At 41.1% G+C, this 22,991-nt stretch overlaps 1 protein-coding gene across 1 annotated transcript in view; it reads left to right on the plus strand.

Annotated features, from left to right (window-relative positions):
* LOC132899744 (protein kinase C-binding protein NELL1-like) overlaps positions 1 to 22,991 on the plus strand; it is a 528,774-nt gene that overhangs the window by 469,946 nt on the left and 35,837 nt on the right. Inside the window, exon 16 of the mRNA XM_060941854.1 lies at positions 5,836 to 5,976. Within this exon, the coding sequence (XP_060797837.1) occupies positions 5,836 to 5,976 (141 nt within the window). The remainder of the gene's footprint in view (positions 1 to 5,835; positions 5,977 to 22,991) is intronic.

Genomic DNA, 22,991 nt, shown 5'->3' on the forward strand with positions numbered 1-22,991 from the left:
ATGGAACATCTTGTGGAGTGTTCCCAATATGCAGTTGTTTGTACCTACCAAAATGGTCCAAGGTAGGTGAACCAGCGACAGGGTTATGGGTGTCGATGGCACATTGATTCGCATGGGGCACGAAGGCTAGCTTATATGGTCAATCCCACAGAAGAGCTACTGTAGAACAAACTGCTAAAAAAGTTAATGCTGGTGAAAACAGAAAGGTGTCAGCATTAACTTTAGCACAGAGTTTGAGAGGCTGAGTGGTGCAGTGAGTTTTGGGCAGACTTGGCCTACAGGATATCCTGATTTTCTGAGCAAAAAGTTCTCCGAAAACAACCGACCTCCTGATTAGCCTGTTCCACCTGTCCATTAGCTTGTGGGTGCATTCTCCTGAATACGTTTAGGGATGTGAGCTGAGTGAACTGGTATTTGTAGCCAGGGTTCGGTGTGAGATGAAGGTGGAGGACATTGCGTTGGTGAGGATGTTAAGCTTGACGTCCAGCTCACCCAGACACTGTTCTCCTATCAGCTTCCCTTGGGCTGTCATGGTGCTTTGCCAGTTCATGTCTCCTGCTGCATCCATGGAGATGGTGAAGTAATCTGTCAGACAACTGAGCCAAAGATGGATGCAAATGCAGGTTTGATGTTTTTATTAAAAATCACAAGCCAACCGTTCCAAATCATAAAGCAGACTCATGAATCAGGTACAGGCTTTAGGTCAGGCGATTAGCAAACAGAACAACTTCGGCAAATCCAAAAGTGTGACAAAAATGTGAGATCAAATATCAGAATATTGTGACAAAAATGCGAGGCTTGGTAAGTCAGGTCCAAACACACCAAGCTTTACTTCACGAAGAGTCCTTGTGAGAGTCTGGCTGTGTCTGAAATCACTCACTCATTCACTACTCCCTACTCACTATCGAGGGAATTCTATATAGAGGACTATATAGTGATCTCATTGATAAAATGAAAACACACTTTCGGACACTACTCCACCGCGTCGTTATTTACATCATTACTGTTGCACAATTAAAACGTGCCAGAGCAGTCGGCTGGTGGGTTTTCAAAATAATAAGTCCATATTATACTGAGCAAATGTCCCACATTAATAAATACAAAGTACTTTGTGTCTGCTGCAGCTTTCAGTTCTTTTAAATCAAGGCTGAATACGTTCTTCTTTGCTGCTGCCTTTTATTCAATCAAATTTGAGGCTTTTGATTAATTCTTTGCTTTGCACTGTAACTTTTATTCTTGTATTTTATTTGTCTTATTCTATTTTTTTTATTCTCTTACTATTTTTAATTGTACTTGAATGTCCGTTTATTCCTCCGTCCATTCACCCCAACACTTTTTTTCTTTCAGCGTGACCACAATGCGTGATGGTATATATCGCTTGGTTAATGACCATCAGTTGTTCACTCCTTTTTACGGTGCATTATGGGGGATACTATGAGTCCACTATATAGGGTGTAATAATTCTCACTATACATTCAGACAGCATGACAACATGGCAAACTCTCTATACAGTCCACTATATAGTGAGTAGTGAGTGACTTCGGACGTAGGGTCTGTGTTTATAATCGGGTATGTGGGTGATTGGTAACAGGTGTTCATGGTTAGAGCTCAGGCGAGCGAGTGGAGTGTTGTGCTGGGGATTGTAGCCCATGGCAGCCATGTTTGTAGGTCATGGTGTGTATTGGGAAGTGGAGTTTTGGACGGATTCCAGCGCTGGCATGAACCAAGAATAAGAGTAGTGTACTCCTAATACTTTTTTTTTTGTCCTTCAGTAATGAACTACCACTATGATGGTTTCACCAAATTAGCAGGATTTATATTAGGCCACTTGTACTTATATTAACCCTTTCACGCATAAATTATTTGCACACATATCCAGATTCTGTAGATATTTTATTTTTTTTATTTAAAATTGCGCGATATATGAATTTTGATTCTGTCTCAGTATCAAAAATTAATGAGTTAAAAAAGAAAGAAAGGAAGGAAGGAAGGAAGGAAGGAAGGAAGGAAGGAAGGAAGGAAGGAAAGTTTTAAAAATGTAAGTTTTTGTGGTGTCTGACACAAATATTTCGACTTTAGTTTTGTGTTTTGTTTGTTTTTGTTTAGAAAGTTAGTGAAGAGAGCTATAGAAGTTTACATTAATTTATTACTATTACCAAATTCCTGGATGTTTAATATAGCACTCAACATTTTTAATATACACCTCTGGAAAAAAAAATTGACCACTGCAAAATTATCAGTTTCTCTGGTTTTACTATTTATCAGTGTGTGTGTGTGTTTGAGGAACGTGAATATTTCTGTTTTATTCCGTAAACTACTGAAAACAATTCCCCCAAATTCCACATAAATATGTTGTTACTCAGAGCAGGTCATTGCAGAAAACGACAACTGGTCAAAATAACAAAAAAAGATGAAGTGTTTTCAGACATCGAATAATGCATACTGTGTCTTGCAAAAGTATTCACCCCCCCCCCTTGGTGTTTGTCCTGTTTTGTCACATTATAAGCTGGAAGTAAAATGGATTTTTGGAGGGTTAGAACCATTTGATTTACACAACATGCCGACCACTTTAAAGGTAAAAATTGTTGTTTTGTTTTGTTATTTATTTTGACACAAACAATAATTAAGATGAAAAAACAGAAATCTGGAGTGTGCATAAGTATTCACCCCCTTTCGTATGAAACCCCTAAATAAGAGCTGCTCCAACCAATTCACTTCATAAGTCACATAATTAGTTGATTAAGATCCACCTGTGTGCAATCAAAGTGTCACATGATCAGTCACATGATGTCTGTATAAATCAACCTGTTCTGGAAGGACCCTGACTCTGCAACACTACTAAGCAAGCAACATGAAAACCAAGGAGCCTCCAAACAGGTCAGAGACAAAGTTGTGGAGAAGTATAGATCAGGGTTGGGTTATAAAAAATATCCCAAACTTTGAATATCCCACGGAGCTCCATTAAATCCATTATAGCAAAATGGAAAGAATATGGCACCACTACAACCTGACAAGAGAAGGCCCCGCCCACCAAAACTCACAGACCGGGCAAGGAGGGCATTAATCAGAGATGCAACAAAGACACCAACGATAACACTGAAGGAGCTGCAAAGATCCACAGCGCAGATGGGAGTATCTGTCCATAGGACCACTTTAAGCCGTACACTCCACAGAGTGGGCGGGGCTTTATGGAAGAGTGGCCAGAAAAAAGCCATTGCTTAAAAAATCACATTTTGAGTTCACCCAACAGCATGTGGCAGACTCCCCAAACACATGGAAGAAGATTCTCTGGTCAAATGAGACTAAAACTGATCTTTTTGGCCATCATGGGAAACGCCATGTGTGGCGCAAATCCAACACCCTGAGAACGCCATTCCTACAGTGAAGCATGGTGGTGGCAGCATCATGCTGTGGGGATGTTTTTCATCTGCAGGGACAGGAAAGCTGGTCAGGACTGAAGGAAAGATGGATGGCACTAAATACAGGGCAATTCTGGAGGAAAACCTGTTTGAGTCGGTCAGAGGTTTGAGACTGGGATGAAGGTTCAGGGTCCAGCAGGACAATGACCCTAAACATACTGCTAAAGCTATACTGGAGTGGTTTAAAGGGAAACATTTAAATGTCTTGGAATGGCCTAATCAAAGCCCAGACCTCAATCCAATTGAGAATCTGTAGCATAACTTGAAGATTGCTGTACACCGACACAACCCATCTAACTTGAAGGAGTTGGAGCAGTTTTGCCTTGAGGAATGGGCAAAAATCCCAGTGGCTAGATGTGCTAAGCTAATAGAGACATACCCCAAGAGACTTGCAGCTGGAATTGTAGCAAAATGTGGCTCAATAAAGTATTGACTTTGAGGGGTGAATACCTATGCACACTCCAGATTTCTGTTTTATCATCTTAATTATTGTTTGTGTCACAGTAAAAAAAACATTGTGCACCTTTAAAGTGGTCGGCATGTTGTGTAAATCAAATGGTGCTAACCCTCCAAAAATCCATTTTAATTCCAGCTTGTAATGCGGCAAAACAGGACAAACACCAAGGGGGATGAATACTTTTGCAAGACCCTGTAAAAATCAAGATCATATTAAATTTTAAACAGCATACTACTAATGTTAGAACTTAGGATGAGTTCAGAAATCAGTATTTGGTGGAATAACCCTGACATTTAATCACAGTATTCATGCATCTTGGCATGCTCTCCACCAGTCTTTCACATTGCAAGTGGTTTTATGCCACTCCTGGTTGAAAATTTCAATCAGCTCAGCTTTGTTTGATGGCTTGTGGCCATGCATCTTCCTCTTCATCACATGGCAGAGGTTTTCAGTGGGGTTCAGGTCTGGAGATTGGGCTGGCCATGACAGGGTCTTGATCTTGTGGTCCTCCATCCACACCTGGCTGTGTGATATGGAGCATTGTTCTGCTAACCATTAGGTGACCAGGTGATGGGAAAAGCTGAAAATTGGACTAATCAGAGAAGATGAGCATACTCCAGTCCCAGACAGTCCAATCTTTATGGTCTTTAGCAAACCTCAGCCTGGCTTTTCTCCTGCTTGACCTTGTTCTTATGAACTGCCATCTTTGAAATTTTGAGGATGGAAGCAACCTGACGCTCACTGTATCCCTCTGCCAGTAAAGACAGAATTGAACCCTTCTTTTTCTTACTCAAAACTGTTCTTTTTAACTCTTTTGGCATGATGAATCGATATTTTTTAATTCCCATTAAATTTAAGGTACTACTCGCACTGTTTTCGCCATCCAAACTGGTCCTATTGCAAGAGGATAGTGATGACCACAGCAGTGGTTTTTATACTTTTCCTCGTTAAATAAGATTTGGTTCAGATGATTATCTCAGTCCCTCAGTAAGTAAAATGAGATGTGCTTGTGTTGGAACCCCAGTACAGACACTGGAATGAAATAGGGATGCTGATTTAAGAAAAAATCAAAGTGGGTTCTTAATTTTTTCAGAACTGTACATTACACTACATCCTTTGGGACTGTAACAGAAATCAGAGATGCCAGTCAGCATTTTCTCTTTGAATTTCACTGATTTTGAGAATCCACTGTAAACGATGTCTGTAAACGCATTGCTCTGAAATAAGCGCTTGAAGCTAATTATCTGCTGTGATGGACCTTCGTTAGCATAGGCATCTTTCTTAATTACTGTGGCATCAGAAAAAGGAAAACCAAACTGGAAAGCAAATCACACTATCGAGTCGGAAAAGTGTGATACAGCTGAAGGGGAAATTACATATTTACATGTTTTCCTCTGATTTAGCATCAAATAAAGAATCTAAATGGGAGGGGAAGCTTTGATTATTATGCCAGCATGGGTGGTTCAATTAGACAGTGTGTGCTGTCACAGTTTTAGATTCTGTGTGCGTGTGTGTGTGTGTGTGAGAGAGAGAGAGAGAGAGAATGGAAGGCATTCAAGGGGAAAAATAGTATGATATATTTAAAAATAAATTATATTGAATATAAAATTTCTTAATTTCGTGGTTCCACATTGAGATTCAACACACACACACACACACACACACACACACACACACACACACACACAATAAAATATTTTTTCCCAAGCAGTGGTTTTGATTTCTGGAACATAGTACTGTTTAATGTCTGTGTGTTTATTATTTTTAATTGTTTCATTGAGCATTAAATAAAGTCTGTCCAAATTCAGCTGCATGATTATGAAATCCTAACACAATTGAGATATTATTATTATTATTATTATTATTATTATTATTATGTCCTTGTTACTGTGACACCTTTCTGCTTCCCCAACAGCATACTACTTTTGTAATTGTGTGTGTGTGTGTGTGTTTGTATAGATGTTGACGAGTGTGTGGAAGGTTTTGCTCAGTGCCACACACACTCTCTATGTGCCAATCTGCCTGGATGGTACCACTGTCAGTGTCGGAGCGGTTTCCATGACGACGGCTCTCACCTGCCCAACGGCAGCTCCTGCGTGGGTGGGTCACGCTTACATCATCACTTCCTGCCATTTAATCCCTCATCCGCGTCCTTCTCGCTTCCCTTTCGCTCTTCTTGCACACTTTCATCTCTCTGCTCTCTATTCCTCCTTGCTATCCTTCCATGGTTCGTTTCTCATTTTTCTATCACTTTCCTTTCTTTTTTCCCCCTTGCTGTTCCCTCTCTCTTTCCTCCTTCTCTCACCTCAACCTCTCAACTTTTATCCCTCTATATCTTCATAGTCCATCCATTTTTTGTTTCTTTTTCACATTTCTCTAGCCATATTTTTTTCTCTCTCTTACACTTTCCTTTCCTTCGTCACTCATTATCTCTTTTTTCTCACTGGCACTGTTGTTAATCACTCCATTTCTTCATCACTCCATCTTTTTCTTGACTGATGTGTGTCCTTGGGTCTGGGCAAGACACTGTACAAATAAACATCCTGTTACTCTCGCTCTGTCTCTCCACATTTCTCTCATTCACAATCACGCCATCACTCAGTTAATTTATTAATCACACATCCTCTCCACATTTCTCTCCTCCGTTCATCACTCCATCTCTCACTGTCATCCCATCATGCTTTTCTTTCTCTTTAGCGCCATTCACTCGTCTCTCTTTCCTCTATCTGTTCCTCCACGTCTCTACCCTACCGTTCACTTATCACTTGTATCTCACCAGCGTTTATCTATGTATTCATAAATCCATCTTCCTACTTATTTCTTCCTTTCTCACCATCTGTCTTTCCATCTCTTTATGTTCTTTCTCTTGTGCTTTGTATCCTACTTTTCTTCACTCTCTCACATTCTCTTTCTGTCCATCTCAAGTTCTCTCCCCCTTTCACTTTAATTATACTCTGATATGTTCACATGAACATTCAGCTTTCAGCTTCCTTAATTAGAGAGAGAGAGAGAGAGAGAGAGAGTTCTCAGGTTTGTGTGGAAATTGAAGAGGGAGACAGATTTGGGGTTAGGGATATGGAGGGATGGGGAAAGAGGATGAGGAGGTTAGAGACGTGAAGGAACAGGGACAGGTGATTGAAGGATCAGGACAGAAGATAGAAAGTGGAAGGATGGAGACAAGAGAAATACATAGATAAATGGGAGGATAGAGAGATGCATGGTGAAAGAGTGGAGATGGAGGGATGGAGGAGCAGGATTGTTGTTTTTGTTCAGCTCTGTGTTCTGTGTTATGGTTCCTACTGCTTTCAGCCAATAAGAACTCACTGCACTGTTCTCACAGCGAAACATTACAGAATCTTATTGTGTTAGATCTGTTATCGCGCTTTTCCACCAGAACGGTGCCGGTGCGGTGCGGAGCCAGTTCTGCCTCGGCGCCTTTTCAGAACTGGTTCGCATTTCGACAGATTTGAGAAGTGAATGTTACATAGCAGAAGTTGGGTCAGTGTTTCCCACATGCAGACTTTACTTGGGTGGCCAGCCCAGGTACAGGGCCCTTCACAGTTATCCCTCCCTCTCTCTTTCTCTCTCTCTCTCTCCCCCCCCCCCCCCCCCCCAGAAAGGTTAGTAAAAAAGGATAGAAAAAAATCCAACTTTTGGTGAAGTCACTTCATCTCACACTGAAAAATCCAACTTTTAATTGAAATTAAGTTATTCAGAGAAAAAACAAATCCCTCATCAAGAAACAATTATTTTCAACAAAAACACTTGGAGCACTACTGTATTACTGGCACTTCTGGAAATGATAGTGAACACACTGTACCTGAAGCATGTTCTCCATTTAACTTGTACATGTTGGAGTTGATTGGCGTGTGTAGGAACTTTCAAGCTGTAATCCATGACTTCCTGATTAACTGGGGAACAAATACGAGATGGCACAAAGGCCAAATTCCCTCAACATGAGAAAGATCAGAGAAGACAACACACAAACCAAATGAGAGAGAAGTGTGTTGATCTTCATAAGTCAGGGAACAGTTATAAAAAAAATAGCTCTTCACCTGAAAATGTCCATTTCTACTGCTAGGGCAAAAATAAAAAAGTGGACACCAACTGGAGCTGTTACAAATTTAACTGGAAGAGAACCCAAGTTTATTTTACCCCCATGTACAGTGAGGAAGAGGGTAAGAGAGGCAAAAAAAAAAGTCCCCGAGGATCACTGTTGGTGAAAAAGTAAAATATTGGGATTTCCAAGTCTCCAAAACCACCATCAGACTCCACCTCCATGCCAACAGATTATTTGGAAGGTTTGCCAGAACAAAGCCTTTTCTGTCAGTTAACCAGAAACATAAGCACCTGAAGTTTGTGAAATGCCACAACAACTTTGACTGGAACTGTGTTCTCTGGTCTGATGAAACAAAAATCTTTGGCAATAAACACTCGCGGCAAGTTTGGTGTAAAAAGAAGGATGGCTATAATGAAAAGAACATGACTCCAGCTGTAAAATATGATGGGGGTTCTGTGATGTTTTGGGGCTGTTTTTCCTCCAAAGGCCATGGAAACCTAAATGGCATCATGGACTCCATGAAATACCAGGATATTTTAAATCAGAACCTGGCTCCTCTGCCAGGAAGCTAAAACTGGGCCATCACTGGATCTTCCAGCAGGACAATGATCCGATGTCCAAATCAACACTAAAATGGTCACTGAGCACAGAATCGAGCTTCTGCCCTGAACATCTCAGTCCCCTGAGCTGAACCCCAGTGAAAACCTGTGGGCTGAGCTGAAGAGGAGAGAGCACAAGAGAGGGTCGAGAACCCTGGATGATCTGGAAAGATTGTGTAAAGTGGAATGGTTTCAGATGCCCTGCTCTGTATCTCCAACCTTATTCAATGCTATAGGAGAGAATCAGTGCTGTTTGACTGGCAAAGGGGGTTGTAGAAAGTATTAAATGCAGGGGCGCCAATAATAATGACATGTTTTTGTTGAAAACAACTATTTCTTGATGAGGGATTTGTTTTTCTCTGAATCAGTTTATTTCAATTAAAGGTTGGATTTTTCTCAATTTTTCAGCATGAGATGAAGCAACTTGACCAAAACGTGGATATTTTCTAACCCTTTTTACTGATCTTTACAAGGGGCGCCAATAATTGTGGAGGGCCCTGTGTATAAATTATCACCATAGAATATTTTAGAGACCCATTTTGGCAAATAAGTATGAATAATGAGAACGTTTTGTGAGTAACAGATAAATAATAATGAACATAATGGACTGAGTTTTCGCGCTGCAGGCAATCTTATTTCCTGTGCATGGTGTGTGTTCTTGTCGACATTACCATGACAACATTGAACACTTGAGTCCAATCAGCTTTCCTTCTGCTTTGCTTGCATTTGAAGGTTGCCTGCGTGTAGTGACCCCGAACAGCATCCATAACAGATGATGGTTGTGTTCTACTTGATGGTTATGCGGTGAATTTCTTGCAGTGGCCCCTCCCATAGGAACTGACATCAGTGATTCCAACTTTTGGACCAGTGATTTTGTGGTGGCACGCCGGTGTGAACGTCTTGGTCTTTTTTGGGGACAAAATGTGTGGACCTGGCTCTACGTTAGACTCCGGCACCGCGTCAGTGGAAAAGGGCTGTTAGTGGAACAGTTCTTGGTAGTGTACTCAGACTGACGAACACAACTTTTCATGCAGAGCCATGCGTGTTATTCCCACTGAGAGCCTTTGTGAAACTTTCTCACTTCTGAAACTGGGTTACCCATATATTTATGACTCCGTGGCTTGGTCCCAATTCTCAGAAGTGCCTTCTTCTCCTTGCCCCTTGGCTTTGATTCAACAGGAGTAGGACAGTCAGAAATAAATAGATAGATTTGCTTTTTTATTGAATAGATTTTATTAAATTTATTAAGCGAAGAAAGATATTGTTGTGTCCTTCATAAAGAAATAATTCTAATGCAGACAAGATTCCGTAAATCTTACTGTAATTAATCTGTTCAAACAAAATACACAAATAAAATTCAATTCACTTAAAAAATTAAAGCTAGACTGCCTTTCAGATTTTTCAAGTGTAGGTCATAAAAAGAATTTTCCCCGACATCCAATTATTTTTGTTTAGTGACCGAAAGCTACTGAATTCGAATCGCAGACTTTCAATTTTATTAGTTTTTTTTAAATGGAACAATTAATGAATTTAGAGCCACATGGTTCTAAATTCTCCACTGTTTTTTCCTGCTTCACCATGACCCAATTCAAGGTACTACGCCGTGCATCACATCCCGTGGTGGGCTTTCCCCGTTCACGCAAGGCATTGTGGGATACAAATCTGAAACAGGAGAGAAAAATGGAGGAATGAAACGTGAAAGAGTGACTACAGTAACGGAAAGAAAGCAAGAAGAAAAGACGTTATGTTCTATACGAAGAAAAGGAAACGCAGGACCAAACTAATAAATATGGGCGCTCAGCGAGCACCTCGGTGTGATCAGCTGTTCGTTTAGCGACAGAATGATGGCACTGTCAGCGCACGCTCAAAGGGAAACCTGTAGATGGCAGTAATGCAACACTGTGGATGCCAGCTACTGTAAAACCCAAAAGAAGAAGAGGAGTGTATTCCACAATTCATTAGACATACAATGTATAACAGTCATAATTTCAAATAAATGTGATCTGGATAGCCACTGGAGAAGTCAGATACAAAAAATCCTTGTTACAAAAAAGGGAAAAAGTGTGTCAAGGCCTGAGGGACAGTGAACTTAGAGAGAGAGAGAGAGAGAGAGAGAGAGAGAGATTGAAGAGAAATACAGCACCCAAGGTGCACAATTACTGCCCACAGCTGATGTTTTGTGCTATTCAGTTTGTAAACTCCACCCTCCCCTGTTCATCAGTATACAGAGATCACCATCGGACCTCCACTGAGCAGACATTATGTTGGTGGTGGATCATTTCCAGCACAGCAGTGACACTGGCATTGTGTGTGTGGCATGGGGAAAAGTGTATCAGGTACAATATTGGTATTTATATATGTGTGTGTGTGTGTGTGTGTGTGTGTGTGTAAGCAACTCAGTGTCACTGCTGTGCTGAATGGAGTCCAAAACCAAAAATATCCAGCCAAACTGGTGCTGTGACCACAAACTGGCACTGAGGAAGGACAGGCACTGCATGAAAACATGGCTGCAGCCTCTGACTGTGCACCGACACGGTGGAACAACATGACCAGTGTTAAAAATAACACAGACATCAAGTGTGACATTTTCAGTATCTTAAAATTCAGTGTTGTTTTAGTGATGCAGTCATACAAATTCCACGTACATACATAGATACATAAATTCTCTCTCTTTCACACACACATAGCTATGTCTGCTCATATAGTGGTGATACACAAGTATACACCATTTTGGTTTTATAAAATCACAGCAGGCGTACCTCATAAAAACGTCTTATGTGTGGTGGTCTGAGAAAAACCCATCAGGTGTGACTGCAGCTGAGTTCCTGGTGCACAACTAGGTCTCTAGTTTCTAGTTTGAGAAACAGACACCTCACAGGTCCTCAGCCAGCAGTTTTAGTCTGATCAACAATGAAGAGGTGACTCCAGGATGCTGGGCTTCTTGGCAGAGTTGACAAAGAAGAAGCCGTATCTGTGACTGGCCAAGAAAAGGAAAAGATTCAAATGGGCAAAAGAACAGACACATTGAATGGAGGATGATTGAGAAAAGGTCTTCTGCCAAGCGAATCTAAGTTGGATGTGTTTGGATAACAGAGAACAAATAAAAGATGCTGGACGAGAGCTTAACTCCGTTTGGAGGAAATGTGATGGTCATGGGCTTTGGTGCTGGTAAAGTGGGATATTTATACAGGGCAAAAGAAATCGTGAACAAGGACATTTCACTCCATTTTGCAACACCATGCCATACCCTGTGGATGGTGCTTGATTGGAGCTCATTCCATCCTGCAACAGGACAATGACCCAAAGCACTGCTGCAAATTATGCAAGACCTGTTTAAGGAAGAAGCGGTGAGCTGGAGTTCTGTCCGTAATGGATGGGTCATCAGATCTCAACCCTATACATAGTTTTCACTGACGTCACGGCATTCCGGGGAACGCCCTCCAGCCGCCATCTTGTGGGGCAAACAAAACGGACCATCGCCATTACCGGCTACATTATCTCGGACGAATTTATGAAGTTATATAGTCAGTTTTCTAAAATAAAGATCAATGTCGGCAAAATCAAGCAAACAGAAGTATATAGATACATTAGACGACATCTCACGACAACGGTATGCAGCCAAACTGGCCTTGATTGGGGGAATTGACCCCTACAAAGTGGACAAAGATGCATTTTCAAGTGACTATGCAGGGCTGCCAAAGCCTGAAACTGCCAAAGCCTGCTCCAAAGCCTGAAACTGACTTCATCAAACTTTAAAGGCTGTCTGATATATACAACTTTATATATTCTACAGCGCGCCTTTTGTCAGATGCCGCCTTTTTCACGGCTGAATCACGCAGATCCGATTTTTTTTTTTTAGGGGGGGGGGCGTTGGAGTGTCTGATTATAATTTCAAAGTAAATTCTGTATTAAAATTACTAAATAAGCAAATCCGTTACAGTCCATGAAACATAGGAAGTATAAGGATGAGAAAAAACAGTTTAAATCGGAAAGCTGCGCACATTTGCACGAAGCTGCGCAAATGTGCGCAGCTTTCCGATTTAAACTGTTTTTTCTCATCCTTATACTTAAACACAATTGATTGTTTATTTAAACAACTTACCACTTATAAAATGATCGGAGCAGACTTTGCTGTGTTTGGAAGGCTGATAATCCTTGCGGTTGATTCTCGCAAGCCATAGATTTCTCCTTTGTATGCTGAGCTTCTTTGTTTGCTCGCCTTCGTGCTCCTGTACAGTGGGAATTCCATAAAAGCTCCGCTTGACGTCATCATCTGACCTATTACGACAGCCATGAATACAACAGGTGTGCACCATTGCTAGCTTTAAATAGCCTGCTTGGGTTCTTTTGAAGACTTTGTACTCACGCGTTACAATGTGTGCTCAGTGACCCGTACGGTAAGCTTGACCCACAAGATGGCCGTCACTAGGGAATCCCCAACTCTGTGACATCATGTGAAAACTATGTATTGAACTGTTGTGGGAGCAGATTGACCAGATGAAAAAGCATCCATTAAGCCAGACTTGTGGGAGGTGCTTCAGAAAGCAAGGTGTGACTTTTCTGCAGATTACCTCAACAAACTGACAGCCAGACTGCCGAAGGACTCCGAGGTTGTAATAGTGCAAATGGAGGATTCTTTGATTGTCTATATGTTCTGTTCAATTTGCAACGTATTTGATAAGCTTTTGTGGAAAATGTGAAATTTTCTGAGTGATTCTAAACTTTTGAACGGTGGTGTATCAGATTTTCAACAAAACGACTTGGAGCTGTTTGTGTGGAGGCTATTTTCTGATCTTGCCTTAGGCGTTCTTCCAACACAGATCATTTTTCAACAGCTGTAACTTTGCGTACAGATTAAAACCTTGATTACAAATGTCATGATTTGATTGTTGTTAGATTGATATGGCCATAAAGAAATTTTAATATAATTCTGTTAAAATTACAAATGTAAATCAGACAGAGGCTGTCAAAATGACTGCACATCCAAATGGAGAAAAAGTTCGTTAACACACTTTGTTAACACACTTAACACATCAGCAAACTTTTAAAATGTTTAAATCACCACATAAGATATTTAACAACAAGAAACTTAGTCAACAGAATAGCAATGAGTGAATGAATCAGCTTTTATTTTCCCGCGGATGTTCGTGTTAATGATGAGGCTCATTTTTAAATGTCTGGAGTGACTTACCACAGGTGAGGAGATGGAGGCAGATGTAGATGATGAAGATGATCATCAAAGTGAGAACAGACTTCCCATCATAAACTTATCGTTCCTCAAATTTGGCATCACTGAGTGCATTGAGGTTAGAAATGTAGAGGTATGCAGTGGGATGAGAAGGAAATCTTTAAAAACAGTTTTCTCCTTTTTACCTTTGGAGGTCGGTTCAGTAAAATATGTAGCTTTTAGAACTACACAGTATAAGACAGTAAAAGATCCTGTGCATGATGACCTTGGTCTCATCAGTCCAAAGGAACTTCTGTGGTTTGTTAGGATGTAATTTTGCAAACCTAAGTCTCATCTCATCTCATTATCTGTAGCCGCTTTATCCTGTTCTACAGGGTCGCAGGCAAGCTGGAGTCTATCCCAGCTGACTACGGGCGAAAGGCGGGGTTCACCCTGGACAAGTCACCAGGTCATCACAGGGCTGACACATAGACACAGACAACCATTCACACTCACATTCACACCTACGGTCAATTTAGAGTCACCAGTTAACCTAACCTGCATGTCTTTGGACTGTGGGGGAAACCGGAGCACCCGGAGGAAACCCTCGCGGACACGGGGAGAACATGCAAACTCCACACAGAAAGGCCCTCGCCGGCCACGGGGCTCGAACCCGGACCTTCTTGCTGTGAGGCGACAGTGCTAACCACTACACCACCGCGCCGCCCCGCAAACCTAAGTCAAGCTGCATATTCTTTTTTTTTTCCTGATGGTGCTGTCATAACAGTGTACAGTGCCTTTCAAAAGTATTCACCCCCTTGGTGTTTGTCCTGTTTTGTCGCATTACAAGCTGGAATTAAAATGGATTTTGGAGGGTTAGCACCATTTGATTTACACAACATGCCTACCACTTTAAACGTGCACAATGTTTTGTTTTGTTTTTTTATTGTGACACAAACAATAATTAAGATGAAAAAAAAACAGAAATCTGGAGTGTGCATAGGTATTCAATAAAGTATTGACTTTGAGGGGTGAATACTTATGCACACTCCAGATTTCTGTATTTTCATCTTAATTATTTTTTGTGTCACAATAAAAAAACAATGTGCACCTTTAAAGTGGTCGGCATGTTGTGTAAATCAAATGGTTCTAACCCTCCAAAAATCCATTTTAATTTCAGCTTGTAATGCAGCAAAACAGGACAAACACCAAGGGGGATGAATACTTTTGCAAGGCACTGTGTATAATCAGGGCTGCCAACTTTTCAAAATTCCTTGGAGTGAGGTTTTTTTTTTTGGGGGGGGGGGGGGGGGTCAACGGCAAAATTTTTCCGCACACCACGCAGTAAGTGGGAATTTTGTATTCAGTTTGATATTCACTTGTCCCCCTGCATTCTGGTGTTTTGTTTGTGGGTCGTCCAGCTGGAGATGGACAATGAAGGGGGGGTGTTGAGATTTTGGATTTAGTAGATGTTCCTGCATTCTGGTGGATTTTTGGAGTGGCCTGCTGTGCCATACCTATATTCTTACACATCCTGACTTGCCAGGCCTTCAGCTTGTGGCCAACAAAAGCACCAAGTTTTGGCTTAAAAGCCCCCACACTAGAAAACTACAGATGACTGCCAATGTTCCTGTAGCCCTATAGACCTGTGTTTCAGATTTAAAGGCAAGTTCATGTTTGAAAATATTACATCAGCTAAGCCTAAACACCTTCTGAACTGAAACTAAATGTTAAGTTTTTAATAACTGTTGCAAAAAATAAGATTGTCCCTCACTGACTATTCATTATGCATTTAAGGGCTTTCCCCACCACTGGGTTCAGCAGAAGATTGGCACGGGGAAAAATATCAACAGCAAAAGAACAAATAAAATGCTTAAACAGTAAGCAAAATGTGCATGTGCTACAAGAAACATTAAAATGATTAAGTTTGAACAGTATTGAAACACAAAAAGCTGAACCTTGGCCATAGGTGGGACTGTGCACACAAAGTTGGGCTTAAAAATTTTGGTCATACTTAAATAAGCTATGTTAATATATTTCTTATTAATTTATTTCTTATCTATGTTTCTTATTAGTAATAGAGCATTCATCAGGGCCTGTTATCTGACAAATATTCTCTACCTGTCTTGCCCTCTTTGAAACCCTGTCTCCTCAGTATATTGTTCTCTGTCTTTTTTTTTTAATTATTCACAAGTTGAAGTTCTTTGATATTACAGGTGACCATGCTTTATTTACTTTAACTGAGCAATTACATACATCATAAATAATTAAAAATAAATACCCTGTAAATAAACAATAGGTATGGTGGCTAATGGCTCTTCTTGCATTTGTAATATTATCTCTTACTTGCTTTATTTTACAACATTTCCAGTATGGCTTCAAATAAAGTCATAAAGTATGATAACATACAGTAAACAAACTAAAAATGCGCCTTAATAACCGTGTGCTAAGGAGGTGCTCTCCCGTGCTGCTTGTTGGGGAAGATAGAGGCTGTGGCATGACAGTTGGCCTATAATGATTTATGATATAATGATACAATAGCATGCCTAGTACACAGCTCTCGATATGCCATTAAATATTCTCACAACACTTATAGGCTAAAACGATTAAGAAACTTTATATAAGTTCATAATTACGCCAGTAACGCCACACATTGGCGTGCATATGTACAAACCTGTCTGAGACACCCGTCTTCAACTCGGATACCTTCTTCTCTCTCCTCTTCCTCTTGACGGTAGGCAATTATCCAACTTCCGGCGAGTGCAGCATCATTAGATGCGCCACCTACCATAGGGGAGTGTGTACAGAAGGGAACACCGCTCTGCCTGTTTAGCCGTGTGTAAGGTGTAATTGATCGATCGCAAGTGGTTGGCGCGACGCAATGGGTAGCCTAGATCAGACAGATAAACTAGATTTTTTTCTAGCGTGAGAAATCGGAGGTATGGCGTGTGAGCGTGTGAAGACAATCAAATGCGTGTGTCTCACGCTCATTGCATGAGAGTTGGCAGCCCAGGTATAATAGTGTGTGTACAGAGAACTGTAGCTCACAAGCTGTAGCTTTGGGTTTTTCTATACATCTCTGAGTGTTAAATGAGCTGATCTTGGACTGAGTGTGTTGGGATGCTCACTCCTGGGAAGATTGACAACTGTCTTGAAGGCTCTCCAATTCTGAACAGTCCTTCTCACTCTAGAATGGTAAATTTCAAATTGCATGGAGATGGCCTTATAACCCTTCTAGATTGATAAGCAGCAACAGTTGCTTCTCTGAGGTCATGGCTGATGTCCTGTCTTCTTGGCATGATGTAGACACACACCTGAGTGCTCAAGAACACCAAACTACCAAAAGTTATGCTACTATAGAGGGAGTCGCACTTGTTGATGATTAACAAATCTCATGTAGGAATGGTTCACTTTTTTTTCACCTACTGTAGTTTCTGAATGTAGGTTTACTTTTGGGGGGAAATGTGGACATAAATCCACAGAATATATCCACCTACCCTATAATCAAAATACTATCCATTGTTTCTGAATTCTTGTCCAGTGATAAAATAACATTTGATTTTCACCTTAAAGTGCTGATGACACGTTTTTGACATCTTTGGCGATGTTTTATAACATAAAAAGTAATTCCCGATGATCCATATATTAATTCACGAAGGCGCCTATTTTACAAGTTATGATAAAAAACACGGCTATTTGGGCAAATTTGACGGGGCTGCAGCACCCAGGAGACGAAGGAGGAGGAGGAGCTATATGACATCAGCGAAAGAACCTTCCTCCTAACTTACCAGTTTGTTGTTGATGCGACAGGTGTTCAGTTTATCATTATTAGTATTTTTATTAGACATTATTATACATTTTATATATATATATATATATATATATATATATATATATATATATATATATATATATATATTATGCCTTCGCGTTGTGTTGCCAGCTTTTGCTCCAAAACCCACAAGGATGGGGTAAGTTTATTCAAGTTTACCAGAGATCCCAAGCTGCATGCGAAGTGGGTGAAGCAAGTCAGGCACACTCGTGACAAGTGGGAGCCCTCACCAACATCTGTCCTGTGCTCTGAACACTTCGATTTGGATTGTTTTGACACCCTTCCCAGCTTAAAAGAATCTCTTGGGTGTTCAGTTCAGCACAAACGTGTGTTACTACCATCAGCAGTGCCTACACAGTGTTGCCAGATTGGGAGGTTTCCCACCCAGTTGGGCGGCTTCAAGTGCATTTTGGTGGGTTTTGAACATATTTTGGGCTGGAAAATGTCAGCAGTATCTGTTGCCAGTATCTGTTGCCAGATACTGCTGAAGTTTTCCAGCCCAAAATATGTTCAAAACCCACCAAAATGCACTTGAAACCGCCCAACTGGGCGGGAAACCTTCCAATCTGGCAACACTGCCAGTATTCCGGAGGGGGTCTACTAGTAGCTATGCCGGATCCAAAGACAGTCCTCCTGTCAGAACATGTGTTGTGAAATGACATAAAATAAAGGTACGTAGAGCTATAGATTTTACATGATAATCATAAATGTAATCATAAAGTCGGCGTGATATCAGTCATGTATTTGCTTGTGAAAGCTTGCGGCTTTCATGTAACTGCCACCTAGCAACGAGAGGCAAAGGGTAAAGAGGGTAGGCTATCATAGATTCTATTCGGAAGAGATCAACACAATTATAGACTCCCAGAAGAGGAAGAGCTAGCACTAGAGAGTTCACCGGCGTTTTCATGCGCCATTTCCATTGAGTAGAACCAGAGTAGAACAGCCAGTGAACCGCAGCGTGTTCTCCCGCTGACGTCACAACATGGCCGCAAGCCACGGACCCAGTTTTCTTGCGCTGTGCAATTAAAAGTTGGATATTCGCGTAACAACAGCTTCTTTTCACGTAATTATAACAGAAATCTAACATGTTTGCCATGTTGTATAGTTTATTTAAGAAATTGCATAGAGTCATGTTCGTGTCATCAGCCCTTTAAGGAGCTTTCAGTTCATGTGGAATAGATGAGATACATCAGTCCCACTGAAAGAAAGGTTACTTTTGACCACTTGATAAAGAAATTAGCAATTGATTAAGACTCTGTGAAGCACAATCTGTTTTTGATTGATGAAGGCTGCATTTTTTCCTTCTTTACCAGCCATCGAAGTTAATTGTTGTCTGCTACAGTGACATTAGCAGCCAGATGTACCGATAGAGTAATGCGAATCTCATTTCAAAGTAAACCTCCAAGCAGATAATAGCCAGCAATCATCTTCTTCTCGCATGTCAGTTATAGACCCCCTCGCATGTTTGTAAACTGTTGCCAGGATGCGCGCGCAGCCTGGACTCAGAAACAATGGCGCTGCCTATAGACCGGCATTATGAGCTGTCAGATTATGCAAATCAATTGTCGTTACAAGATCGAGAACGCTACATAAATAAGTTAACTCTAACAAGTGGACATCGCCTACCGGATCCGCATTTAATTAAAGAGTGGACGGACGATGTTAGTAAGTTTTCCTCTGATACCTGAAGGCGGTCATACTATTTACAAAAAATGTCAAACTCAAAAAAATATATATATATTTACAAAAGTAGCCTGCCATCAACATTCTGGTTACAGCGAGACTACAACTTGATTAACAATGGGACATTCATATTCATTTTGTTTTAATCAAATTATGCCAGTGATGTGATGGCAATGTGGCTTTAGCTACAACAGCAAATACCAACACTAAACAGCAATTTGCAGGAGGTGATGGCATGAAAGGAATGATAGTGTAAAGAGTGCAGCTAAGAGAAATCAGAGCTGCGTAAAAAGCGAGAGGCAGAGAGCAGAAATGAAACTGAACGGGGCGGGAGCTAGGTTAGAGCAGTCAGCGTAAGTTGGCATTTAGAGTGAGGGCACACAATTTTACCTTTCCATCCTTGCTTTAAAATTGTGATTTTCGGCAGACACAAATAATGATGGCACAAAATCTGGACTGCTTGAGTCAAGCGAGACCTCTCCTACAAACAAAACTGCATGCAAAGAATATTCATTACATTGTGTAACTATGACCAGCTAATCAGACAAACGCTACCAAAGTATTTTGCTACATCAATAAACGAAGACTAGAAAGAATAAAAAAGAAAGATTTAATAAATAGCCTGATCTTACCTGTGATGAAGTGGGCGCTGCAAACCCGCGCATTTTTGATGGTGCTTTCATCCCAGTCTACACGTTTGATGGCTTGTAGCCATAGACGTCGGCGATTTTTTTGGAATGGGTGAGATCCTGCTGGAATTCTGTACATTTTAACCCCATCACTGCTACGATTCTGACACCCGACAACACAACAACTAGGCATTTCTTCCAAATATTTCTTCTCGTCTCTACCGTCGCGGAGTCTTTTTTGGGTCCAGGCTGCGTGCGCAATTTCCGTATGAATGACGTTTACTGCGAAGGGGTCTATAGAACATGCAAATTCCAAACAGAAAGGCCCCCATCGGCCGTGAGATTCAAGCCCGGAACCTTTTCGCTATCACTATCGTCAAGGCTTCTCATTCAGGGATAAACAAGAGCACCTTCGATGAACAAAGATAGGATGCTCACCCTGCTAAACAGTGACATCAGTGACCTGTGAGCCCAGTGGTCGAGTTGTAAAATCAAACCGGGGGGGATGGTGAAATTTTTAGTCACGTGTCGACCCATCGGTCGGTCCGTCGGTGGGAAACTGGTTTGCTTTTAGGAGGGTTTGCACACAACGTAGGTCTGTGGACCTTGTTCATTTACCAGACATACAGTATTTTGTGCTGATAAAGTGTGTAGTACACACTGTGTACCCTTTTTATTGTTGTAAAAAACATAATACACTGGTATTTTACTGTAAAACATGCACAGTGTGGATGTCATGTGTCATATTTAGTCAGTCTCCTGGCTGACATACCTACCACATTCTCCATATTAGGGTGAAATGCAGATGACAAATTTGAAGTGTAACTTCATAGTCATGGTAGGCTCCTTTTAAATCGTTTGGTAAATAATTTATTAAAACCTCAGCAGGCAATGTAAATGAACAACTGAATCTTTTCATATCAAGTCAATAGAATTTTTATTCAAAGTTGAACATTGGGAACATTGAGTTAAATACAGAGGTAGGTAGGGAACCAATAAGCTAAAACAAGCAACAGTAAATTGTAAATAAGCTTTACATGTTGTGACCGGCTCTCTAATGAGGCAATGAAGCCTTCAAAACTGCTATTGTCGTTTATTTTAGTCTTCCTGTCTTGAATAACACTTTTTGTTGCCTGAAGAATAACAAACGAACGTCCAGGCTGATTAAATTAATGGCCTTATACAAGAAATCAAAGCTAACATGAACCTGAGTGAGCTATCGATAGCTGGCTAGACTCTAAACTAACATTCATTACGATAGCTGTGTTGTTATCCGCCGCCCACAAATTAGGCTCCATATCGGGAACTTTACAGCATGATAGTGGGCTCACAGAAAGTGTGACTGATATTCGTAACTCTTGACTTACCTCCTGAAATTTTTTTTCTTGCGACCTTAAATTATGGTGACCAGATTTCTCGAGTCTAAAACCAGGACACTTTGCGCGTGACCGTGATACTCGTGCACGCACACGCGTTTTGATGTAAACATGCGCCGGCTCAAACCATGGCTCAGACAGGTGCTTTTATCATTTTGTAGAAGCTCACTTTTATCAACATTTCAGAGAATAATCAAGTATTTTCTTGTTATCTACATGCACTTCTATCACAATTCAGTTAAAGTAAGAAAATCAGACAGCAGATGTGATGATAGGGAATACAGTAGGCCAACAGCCTAAACTTCAACTGATTTATTTCACCTTTGTGAAAACGCCAAGAAAATGCATTGCTTGCATATTAACGTCAACATTTTATGCAATAAACTTTTTTTTAAACAATAGGCTATGCATTGTAACAGGAATGAGCGCATGAGCCTAATCGTTATCACCTCCAAACGTTTACCCAAAATGCCTCTGTTTAATCTTAACCAGTGTCGGCTATTAACTATTTTGAAAATGTGAACCCTGAGTTGACAACAGCATCAAACAAGTCAAGACAGATTAAAGACACATGAAACAGATGAAAGACAACAAAAAATGTTTTAGAAACACAGCCACCCACGCTAAAGAAGATGCCATTTTATTGCATATATTTACATGATGAGTGAATTTGCTCCAGTAGCGCTTTATTGCCCGAGAGCCTGCTGTGAAACTGCGAGTAAGTATCGGCGAAATTGGCCTGGGTAATGAGCAAGGCTTCGAGAGGAGGCACAGTCACGCGATTCCTCTCGTCAGTCAGGTGTTACTCATGAGTGAAAATATTCGCTCAACTGGAACATTGGTGCCAGGTAGGCACATGGCAAACTGGCAAAGCTGGCTGACATTGCTGTAAGGAATCTCCCTACTTTTGAAGTGCGCGAACATCTCCACCCAGCGCTCATCCATTCGGCACTGTCGCTAGCGAAAAAAAACGTTATGACGCAGCCTCTATATTGCAAGATGGTACAAATAGATACATTGTAAGGTTGACTGCGCACACACGCACATTGATGCTGAATTGCTAGAAGCTTTATTGACATCTCGTTGGCTATATAGGATCGCTGTAACCGGGACAGTTTGTTAGTGTTTGGTGTAAACCGGGACATTTCAGCGTCCTGACGGACCTTTGTCGGGACTGGGGACATGCGACTCAAAATCGGGACTGTCCCGGTCAAACCGGGACGTCTGGTCACGTTATCTTAAATCCGAACTTGCTTAGGTCTTGCTGTCCACTCTGCTTGGCCATGATGCTGCAATCCGCTGCTGTCACTGACGCCGAATGAAATAAAAAAATAACGGAACCCCAACTGAATGTCACCTCCTCAAATGCTTCGCTTGCGCGTGCCCTCTCTCGCGGTAGCTTACTGTATGCTCAGTTTCAGCAAAGCTACGTGGAATGGCATTTCTAATTCCAATGTTAAATAGAAGTAATGTCCACATTTATTGATAAAATTGCTCAAGGGAAGGGAGGGGGGATGATTTTGACCATTTTTTATTCCAGGGGGGATGGCATCCCCCCCATCCCCCCTCAACTCGAGTACAGTGTGAGCCTCCAGCCTAGTGCTGATGTCACTGCTGCTGTTCAAGAGATAAAATATGGTTATGAAATCTCTAGAGCAAGTAGATGTGACACATGTAAGGTAGTAAAGTGCATGCAGAAGAAAAACACATATTAGTTCCGTAGATTTCAAACTTTATATCATAGAAAATGTCCAAATCTGACCTTGTGA

This window comes from Neoarius graeffei, chromosome 15 (genome assembly GCF_027579695.1).
Source record: "Neoarius graeffei isolate fNeoGra1 chromosome 15, fNeoGra1.pri, whole genome shotgun sequence".
NCBI lineage: Eukaryota > Metazoa > Chordata > Actinopteri > Siluriformes > Ariidae > Neoarius > Neoarius graeffei.